The sequence below is a fragment of the Cajanus cajan genome, chromosome 9, assembly GCF_000230855.2.
Source record: "Cajanus cajan strain Asha chromosome 9, NIPB_CcT2T_4, whole genome shotgun sequence".
Lineage (NCBI taxonomy): Eukaryota > Viridiplantae > Streptophyta > Magnoliopsida > Fabales > Fabaceae > Cajanus > Cajanus cajan.
In genome coordinates this window covers 26422443-26433502 of record NC_138525.1, presented here as the reverse complement: position 1 = coordinate 26433502, position 11060 = coordinate 26422443, and the positions used below count along the sequence as shown (strand labels likewise).

The following is an 11060-nucleotide window of genomic DNA, read 5'->3' as shown; positions in this document are numbered from 1 at the left end:
TGCGGATACTCGGGTATCTCTATAGATAGCATTTCATACAGAAATTTGATGGCTAAAAATTGATTACAATATAAAATTCACTTGAGTTATCAAAACAATGTATTTAATATCATATTTTACTCTTAAGAACATAACACATTTTTTCCATTTAACCAGCAAATGATGCAAAAGTATTTACAAAAACTTATTAATACCAAAGAGGATACTCACACTGTGATAGATATCGGCTTCCTATTTGGAGGGTGTACAGTAGGAGAAAGTAGGGGATTAAATTGTATCAAAATAACTGAATGTATTAATTAGAGAGTTATGTGATGTATAAAAAGGGGAATAATGGTCTGTATAGGAATCTTTGGAAGGATCATTGAATGGAGGATAGTTGAGGTCTCTCGAATACCTGAAAACAGTTGCTGAAATAAAATTCATATTTCATTGTTTTCCCTTCTTTTCTCCATTTCTGGATCAGTTCTATCACACTGATAGTCTCATAGCTTTCCGTCAGACACTGTCATGAGTCATTTTATTTTATCAGGTTGCAACTGCAGAAGGCGCCGAATTACTAAATAAATAAATAAAAATAAAAAGTAGTTGAAAATGATTGATAAAGCATGGGAAAGGTCATGTCTTCAGATCCAAAATCTGTGTCCATGTCACTCCAATTGTCATTCCATTTTTAATGACACATTTACACATTTGTCAGTACTAATTTCAGTACACAAGGGAAACCTCAGAAGAATTTCCCCAAATCAAGTTTTCTTGAACTCCAACAGTAGTGGTGAATCTTTCAATTGCAGGAAATTTGCACACAATTGATACACATTCACCAGATCAGATGATACGTATAAAAGAAATGTTATGTATTTTACTAAAAATATTAACCGATTAATTCAAAAACTTGAGATTTTGATTGTAACCAACATACTGAGTTCTTTGGAAGGACCAATTGTTGGATCAATGTTGTTAATTGCATTAAGGAATTCCTTGAATCCACAATCATGACTACATCCACTCTGGTTCATGCTGACAGCATGTATCCTACATCCTCTAGTAATCTCTGCCGAGTCTCCAATTAATTGAACTTGAGTTAATATTATGCAATTTTTATGCATTTTATTTTTATTTGCATACAACTAACATTTTTATACATATATAAAATTGTTACATGTCATATATTTTAACTGCTATGCAACTCCCGCTGTTTGTCCGAGACACTATCCGCTATGATATAACAGATTATTGGCTTTCTACCATTTTCCGCAATTCGCGATTGATAACAGTTTTTGATTCAGGCACAAAGGATAAGTAATCTTATAATTTGAGTAATTCATTTCAAAAGGTAATAAAAGGGAAGGGAGGGGAATTTCTTGTGCTTACTAGACAAATTGGTTAGTAAAGTAACAGGAATATAGGAAGGAGTGTCTGACAAGCATGCCTGGACAATCAGTTATTGACAGAATAGTTTTCTATAAGTAGGCAAGGGCTCTGGTTGTCTCTTTTGCAAGAGCTTTGGATCAGTACCTTTCTGGAATTGAATAACACTCAGTAGTTTTTGTTCCTGGTCTTCTATTAGTTAGAGTCCTAATTCTATAATTACATCAGTAACAAGGACACACAAAGTGTCAAATGCAACAACCAAAAAAAAATCTTAAAACTGAGGGGTCAGACACGGTCCGTTAAAACTAAACACAAAAGAAAAATCATTGTCTTTCATGCATATAACAGCCACACTATTCCACTCTTGCAAATATACAACACCTGCAGTAGATTTTTCTTTTTTTAAATATTACCAGTCATAGTCTCATCGCATAACACAATTTGAAACAAGCACGCATGAAAAATATTTCAAACACATTACATCCTTCAAAAGCAAAGTACAAGACAACTGACACATCTAATTCAAAAAACATTAAAGCAGCAAATAAGCATTCTCAACGTTTGGATCACAGTTCATGAGTCACTATCATCGCCTCTCTCACTTGAACAGAGAACCTAGTATCTGGCTCTTTTGGAGTAATCTCCACGGCTATCCCTCTCATAACCTTTATTTCCCCGCTCTTCCTCCTCCCTCCTGTGCTTTCTTTCTCCACGACCATAATCATCCCTTCTGTTCTGTTTTCTTTCTTCATGATCATCATCATCCATTCTGCGCTGCTTTCTTTCTTCATGATCATCATCATCCCTTCTGCGCTGCTTTCTTTCTTTGTCACCATCATCATCCCTTCTGTGCTTCCTTTCACCACGACCATCTTCATCCTTTGAGTGATTTTTTTCCTTATGATCATCCTCCCTTAAGTTCTTTTGTTCTACATGCCCATCCTCATCCCTTGAGCGCTTTCTTCCTATATAGTCATCTCCATGTCCATCCTCATCTCTTTTGTGTTTCCCTTCTTTAGAATCATCTTCATCCCTTGAATGCTTTCTTTCTCCAAGATCATCCCCACCCCTAGAGTACTTTCTTCCTGTAAGATCATATTCATCCCTTCCACGCTTTCTTTCTCCACGGTCATCCTTATCCCTTCTATGCTCATGCTCCCTATGATTATCATCTCTTTTGTGCCTCCTTGCTTCATGATCCTCAGCATAGCGAGCAGTTCGACCAACAAAATGTGATTCAACATCCTTATTATAATTTCTACCTCTCTTCTCAGAGGCATCATCATCACGCCCTGCATGCCTAGCTGATTTAGAATAACCATCTCTTTCTTGATCATCATTTCGGTACATTCTAGATTTAGATTCAGACTCAATTTTCCTATCATCTCCATCATGCTTGGCCAATGTGAAAGGCTCCCTGTCTCTGTCTCCGTCAATTTTCCTGTTACCTTGTGTCATTTCTCGGCTTCTCCTATTTGATCCCTCAGTAAAATCTCTGCCATATGACTTTTTTAGTGAGTCCAATGCATCAACATTAGCACCATTCCCTTTTTCAGCACCACTACCTCTGGCTTCATCTCTGAATTTATTTTCTTCCATGCCATATCCTTTACCTTTCTTTGATACAGCATCCCCCCCTTTTCTCGTTTTTTCATATCTGTGATCACTAGAATCGCTGTATGAATCACTGTCACTGCTACTCTTGTCAGAAGAAGAGTATGACCCCCTTCTAACAAATCTGTCCTTTCCCAAAACACGCCTACCACCACCTTTACCAGAGTCCTCATCATCAGAATTACGCTTCATTGCCTTCTCCTTCTCAAGTCTACTATATTTCTTTTCTTCATTATCATCAGATTCCTCCTCAGAATCACGACGTTTGCTCAGTTTTGAATGTCGCTTCCCTTCTCGTGTCTTATTCTTGGAGTAGTCTTTATGATAATCAGAATCATCATCTGAAGCATGCCTCTTACGAGACTTTTCTGTCTTGTTATGACTTTTTCTTACAATATTGCTGTCATCAGAATCATAAGTAGAATCAGTATCATCACTATCCTCCACCCTACCTTTCTTGTGATGCTTAGTTATCTTCCGTTTCTTTTCAGCCTTGAACTTCCTATTAACATCACTATCAGAATCAGATTCATCACTACTACTTGAATACTCTTTACTGTGTTTTCTTCTACCTCCCCCCTTCTTATCATACAAACTGCTGTCTGAATCAGATGAATCAGATGAATCAAATTCATACTTTTTCTGCCGAGTTTCAACCTTCTTGTGGTGCCTTGTATCTTTAACACCCTTCTTCTTAGCATTTTCATCCTTTTGATCTTCAACCACTTGTTTCTTCCGACTGAAATCTCTGTCCAAAAAGGCATGTTCAGGCTTTGAATTGTGTTTCCCCTCTGCATTAGAATCATTTTTCCCATCATTTCCAAGCCCATCATTCCCATCTGCATTTATTTCATTGACTTCAGATGATACTATGCCAAGAGCAGCTTTCATTGCTTCCATCTGCTTTTCCTTTCTAGCAGCAATTTGATGAGTCTGTGTGTCCGAAACCCTGAAAAATTCCCAAGAGAGCTATTATTATTGATTTCTAGGCATCAACTTTAGACACATTATTCACAGTTCACACAAAAATGTGACATATATAAGTCTCCATTACCATGCAGACACAGGGCAATTAGCATCACATTAATCTGCATCTAACAGCATCCATGCATCCAAAACATCCATCAACAACAAGCAACCTCTAAAATAATTTAAACAATCTTACATCCCATGTATTCATCAAGCATGTATTCATCATGCCATTAACAAACCACCAAAAACAAGTAAACCTCATTATAGTCCTTTTTATATTTGAATACATCAATCATTTTAGTTCCAAGACAATTTGTTGCATGAAGTGAATATATTAATCAAGTGTTATTCAATAACTGGATTTTTCTTAAAGTAATTCTCTTGTAGTTATCATATAGTGCCAGTATGTAAGTTTTTAAATTGATGTTCACAGATCTAACTGCATGTGTTTGTGTTCATGTGAGAGACAGAATCAATGAATATACACACAGTAGTATATTTGATATATTGTTGGATACTTTGCTATATTATTCATAGTTTGAGGATTCAGAAGTTGTGAAAGAACAAACCAACCACTTTTCAGGTATCTATATGTGTATAATCATACCTTGTTTATGGGATATAAATTCTTCCTTGTAAAATTGAACTATAAATTTTTTTATTTTCTATCAGAAGCCTTGTGCAAAGAAACTGATCATTATTCCCTAGTATAGAGAGAAAGATGTTTGCTTCTCCTTAGTGCAAAGGCCATACTATCTTTTTTATATTCCCACCCGGTGATGTTGAAATTTGAAAATACTGGAAAGGACTTAAGATGAGAGCTAAGAGAGAAAATTGTGAAAATACTGATCAACTACATAAATCCCATCTGAAAGAACTGGAAGGGACTTAAGATGGGTGCTAACAGAGAAAATTGTGAAAATGTGATGGGATTCATGTAGTTGATCAGATGCAAAACCATTTAGTTGGCCTCTTAAAGAAAAGAACAAAATGTCTTTTAGACTCTTTGTTGACTAATAAAGGCTTAAAATGGAAGTTTCCCCAGATATCTGGAGAAATTTGCTCAAGAGCCTTTGAAATTATTATCTTTCTAATAGCTAGTCTTTCGACACAGTTTTCTGCTGAAATCAATATTATCGGCAATACATATTTAATGTGATATTTTTTGTTCTTTAAGTATTTTTAAGAATAGTCAGGGTAAAGTTGGTTAGTAATTTCTATGGATTTGCAGCATTCATGATAAACCACATGACATGGGGTGGAGCTGGTTCTGTATCATTTTTAGAAGTTGATGTTAAGTTAAATCTCACACTTGAGGTGCATCTTATCCTTAAAATATATCAATATTACATATACTACTGTTACATCCGTATTTGTTTCTCTTTCTCTTGTACTTCATGATGATTGAATCTGTTCTCTAGGACCATGAAAGCATGAACTGCCTTACTTGAATCAATCTCGTATAAATTATATGGTAGCCTCATTGGAAAGAAAGTCCATGGATTCGGTTGAATTTTATTTTTGTGAAAGTGAAATTTCTGGTTTGTTTCTTTTCAAGAAAAGTGATGAGTTAACCGACCTATTACTCCTTAATTCTTACTAATTCATTTCCTGTATCTGCAAATGCTAAAAGGTCAATGTTTTGAATCAAAATTTGTAGCTATTATATTACTATTGTAACTGTATTTCAGTTTGATATTACTGGTTTTTGCATTTGCCTCTCATCTATAGAAGAATGATCTCTGTTTGCAGATTTACACATCCATTTACCATGATGCGTACTTCAGCTGTTGAGGGTCCTGGAAATATGTGAGTTATTTGGTAAATAGTATCAATTTTATCCTTTTAGGTTATGTGCTCTGCATGGTCAAGTTCTCTGATGATATATTTTTACATAAAGTATTGAATGTATATTCTCAATTTAAAATTACCAATTATTGCTGACTATAAATGTGTCTAATTTTTTTAAATAATCTTTCACTAAAGTCTCTGTACTTCATTGGAAAGAGGAAGATATACAAAAGTCACTTCTTGAAAATAGAAAGATTCTAGAACACTGGAAGATAAAGTTAATATGAGGAGTAGAATACTAACATATTGTAGTTCACTGGTTATCAATTCTATCAAGTTTTATTGGGGACTAAATTTAGGGAGAAATCTTCAGCCACTATTTTTCTGATTGATGGGTTAGTGTCTGCTCCTTCTCCTTACTGATGTAGCCTTTGTGAAACATTAGAGGTTTATCATCAAGTAAATCTTTCACCTAAACAGTGCTTTTTCAGATCTGTCAAGTTGAATAAGCTTCCTAATTCAATATTGATATTACCAATTATGACATTAGATATTATATTAGTAAGTATTGATATGAATTTCCTAGTGATTTTTCAGGATGTGCACCAAAGTTCCACTTAGCTATGGATTCTGTTTTAACATAAATGATAAGAACTCAAAGTTTATGCAAGGTGATTGGAGGCATATTCAGCAATTAACTTACGTATGTGGTGTACTATCTGGGCTATATACCTTAAGTCCTCTGGGAAAAACTTTTATAATTGGATTTTGAATGAGAAATTAAAGGTTGGGGTTTAGAAGACAAAAGAACATGAAACTCTCCAGGGAATTTGGTGAATTTTAATTTCCTTTCAACGTTCTATATACTTTATTTATGCTTTTGTTTTAAATGATTTTTTCTTTAATAGAGTTAATTAGGGGCCTATTTAGACTTGTGACCCTCCTATTTAGCTTGTTTCAAGAATTTTCACTGTTAAACTTATGAATAAGTTTCATTTGATTAGAACTTGTTGAATAAATATAAACATGCCTTTAAGTATGAAAAATAAGCCGATTTTTTTTTTCCTTTTTTTTCTTTTTTTGTGTGTTGAAAATATGCATTAAAAGCTATAACTTGTATTGGATAATTTAATCTTTTGGAGTTTGTTAATTATGCTTCTAACTTTAAGGATGTTGTTGAGGTGAAGATAAGGATCGTGTTCCTATCAACTAAACTTAATGATGTTATCAGTTTGTTTTTAAGATAAGGATGTTGTTAACTATTTGAATTTTGTGTAACTCTTTAATTTATAGTCCGTCAATAAAAGTTTTAGTGATCCTCCACATAACACTTTTTCTTTGTTATCAGATAAATCTTTCTGCTCTTAGAAAAGCTAACAGTGAAGTTAAGGACAAACTATGATGATAGACACAAACAATACATAAGGAATGCAAACACATGCAAACATTAATTGAAACAATTTTTCAAAATCCTAACATAAGCATCAGAATTCAAAATTAATGAGCGACCCTCTTTGGGCAACACAAACATACTTCTTATCTGTTGCAGATACAGAAGCAGATCCGTCATTTTCCTCAGTGGCAGCAGCCTCCAAATTCTGGCGAGCCTCCTCAAGTTTCTCGGCAATCTCAGCATCAGTGTAGCCCTGATCAATGAGCTTGTCTTCCAGAATGACAAGCTTGAGCTGAATCTGACGCTTGCGATCATGCTCGAGGATCTCTTTGTTGGGCTTCCTGGTAACACCAGCAGTGCCCTGATCTGCCTCAAACCCCTTCGTGTTCTCAGCAACCTTTGAAATCTTCGGCTTCACAAAGAACTTGTTGCTCTGAATGTACCCATTCGTACCCGACCCCCTTGGGGTCTGTAATCCTATTCCGTTGTACATATCAACCCACTGAAATTAAAACTGGAAAAAATAGAGAAGGAACAAAAAGATTAGAAACACTAAGTTCAAAGTTAGTTTAGAGATCCCGAGAGTTATCACAGCTAGAAAAATATATCTGATGTATTCAACAAGTTGAACACAGCAAAAAAATTGTGTCTATTGTGATAAAAAAAAAATGACCAAAGGTTCGTTGCTGTATGCTAACACATAACAAGTGAAGTATCAAGAAGAACATAATAACAGAAGTAGAAACACAAAGAGGCACAAACCTTTATAACTTTAAAGAAAAAAAAAAACCGAAAAATCAGCATAATTTGAAATCTCTTGCAAGGAAAAAAAAACATATTTTACCCAGAATTCACAACAATTTGCATTAAAAACAATAATAATTAGGCGAAGCCTTTTCAAGTTGCATGGAAGAAAAACCCAAAGCCAATATTAAGTGCATAAATGGCCAACACCTTCGGACACCAAACTTTTCAGACGAATCAGATGCAGCACTCAAAACAACCAAGCGATCGATACTTAATAGAAGAAGCGTGTATATAATGGAAGCATCGAGAATGGGAAAGGTAGCCATTGGATGAAAGCAGAGAAGAGAGAATTAGCGATTATACCTCCAAACACGCCAGAGAGAGGTCTGTGATTGAAGACAGAGAGATCTAGGACGCGAGTTAGGGTTTGTGATTGTAACGATGTTCCTCGAAACGAAAAGCGCCTTCCAAATTCAGAATTTGGTTTTACTCGCAGCGACTTTGATTATTGGGTGAAAACAAGACTATAAATAGATAAAATAAAATAAAATAAGTCGGAAAACATTTTTTTTATTTGTGGGCTGAATCTATTTGAAACGCTAAGAAAGCAAGACTATTCTTAAGACACTTTATGTTTTTATTAAAGATAAAATAAAAATTAAATAATAAAAATATATTGATTTAATTAATATTATAATTAGTTTATTAATTTTAAGTATTTGAATTTGATTAAAATATATTTTTTTAATTTTTTTAAATAAAAGGATATAATAGTTAATAAATATGAAGATTAAGATGATTACTAAAAAAAAGTATTTCATTTATATATTATTATAGATTTTTTTTATATATTAGTATAAATTTTTTTCTCTTCTCACTTTTACTTCTTTGAAAATTATTTTTATATTCTAAAAATTACTTTTCAACATATAAAAAAGGGAAATCCAAAGAGAATACACATAAAATTATAAATATATAATATTATTTTTGTTGAATTGTACTTTTAATCTTCTTATTTTTTGGTAATCCATAATTTTGGTCCCACTATTTTATAATAGAGATCTTTAGTTCATCTAATATAATATATATATATATATATATATATATATATATATGAAATATGTAAATAAGATTTATTAACAAAATAAATACTTAGGTACAAACAAGAAATTTTGTATGTTATTTTTTTTTTATTTTTATCCTTATATCACGTCTATTAAGTGATGATAAATTAGTAGATAATATCAAAATTTAACGATAGACGAACACTAAATTGAATGTAGGACCAAAATTATGTATTTTTAAAAATAAGGAGAATAAATATATCTATTTTAAAATAAAGAGGCCAAAATTACTTGATAAAGATAATGAGACTAAAAGTTCAATTTAGTCTATTATTTTGTATACTATATATATATATATATATATATATATATATATATATAAATTTATTATTAAAAAAGTACGTTGATAACTATAACATATTATATACAAGATTTATATATAATATTTAGTAATTTATATAGAGAGTAAATTACTTTTGATCTCTCCATATAAAAACTTGTTAAACTAATCACAGTTATAGTGCAAGTGAAATTAACCCCTTGTAGAAAATAGCACACGCCCAGTGATCATGGTCATAAATCCTACACTTGTTGACAAGCGTTTGATAGTAATAGATCTCTTAATAGTTTATTGTCATCTTCACCTTAGGACGAAATTCGTTCACGAATTTAATATACTTAGCATTTTCACCACTCTCATCATAGTAGCGAGAGCAATAACGAATAAGCTCATCAAACTTAGCAGCATATTATGCAACCGTACCATCCTTTTGCTTCAGGTCAAGGAATTCTACCTCCTTTTGACTTCTCACGTCATTAGGAAAATACTTCTCAAAAAACATCTTTGGAATTTATCCTAATTAATCATCATTGCTTCAACCATCATCCTTTGTAAAGCTCCTTCCCACGAAAAGTAAGTGCCAGATGTCAACATGAAAGTAGTCAGATTTACCTTCTGAGCAATAGGACACTCCATAGCCTTAAAGATTTTTTTAATATTAGTCAACCAAATCATCACGCCTTCTAGGTCATATCCTCCCTTGAAAGAGGGCGGGTGGTAACGCTAAAATTGCTCCAACCAACTAAGAGCAATTCCAACCCCGTTAGTCTTTGTAGCTCTTATTAATGCTTGAAGAGCAATACCAATAGCATGGTTATTCCTATCAACCATAATTTTGATACATAACAACAAAATTAATAATTAATTATCACATCAAACACAACAAATACATAATTAGAGAAAGAAAACGCAAATAAACACACAATACACACGTCCGTTTTTAATCAATCTAGCTTTGATACTACTATATATGATACACTCTACCCCATATTTCATAACATATGAATAATAGAAAAATGAAATAACCTCAATCTAATAAATGAACTCAAAAGTCATACAAGTAGAGAGGATCACATTTTGACATAAACTAGACTTGCGAAAATAAAAAATTACAAAGGAAATAAAATCAACTACTCAATTTAAATAAACCAAATCCTAACTAGTCTTAACTAATCATTGGGGTCATGTATCCTATCAGAGCAAAATCTAACATTGAGGTCTAGGCCTCATCACCAACATCCCCAGCACCGTGTTGATGATCACCTACAAAAATCACAAGGGAACAATAAAAAAGGAAAAGGAGTGAGAAATATCTCACTCTATCTCATGGTGCAAGAATGTAAATCGACTAGTCAAACACAAATAACACATATAACAAGGTATAACATACGCAATTACGCATCATCCTATTTAACTCATTCATAGCATAATAAGAAACAATAAATAAGATTATAATGCAAATGTAATGGACACGGACTACATGTTATCATGTATGTAGTGCTAGTAAAAATATCACATTTGTGCATTATCACTAACAATATACTAAGGTAGTCTACGAATACATGTTGGGTCATATACTCTACGCACTCTCACTAGAAGATGATAGAAAGAGTAGGAGAAGTGAAGATTGAAACTCCTCCAAAGCTCCTCCTAAGCTCGGATCAACTTCAATGGAGATAAACCGATTGTATCAACACCTTAGGAGAAGGAGAACTCTCGGATGGAAGGCCAAAGCCTTAGAGGGAAGTATCCAAGCTCAAAACTC

At 33.2% G+C, this 11060-nt stretch overlaps 1 protein-coding gene across 1 annotated transcript; it reads right to left on the bottom strand.

Annotated features, from left to right (window-relative positions):
* Nucleotides 1–1745: 1745 nt before the first annotated feature.
* On the bottom strand, nt 1746–8412 carry LOC109815995 (pre-mRNA-splicing factor). The gene is made up of 3 exons (XM_083063655.1): nt 8255–8412; nt 7285–7658; nt 1746–3937 (listed from the first exon to the last, which is right to left on the bottom strand). Exons 2-3 carry the CDS (start codon nt 7635–7637, stop codon nt 1990–1992), a joined length of 2301 nt encoding a protein of 766 aa, XP_082919781.1. The 5' UTR covers nt 7638–7658; nt 8255–8412; the 3' UTR covers nt 1746–1989.
* Nucleotides 8413–11060: the final 2648 nt, after the last annotated feature.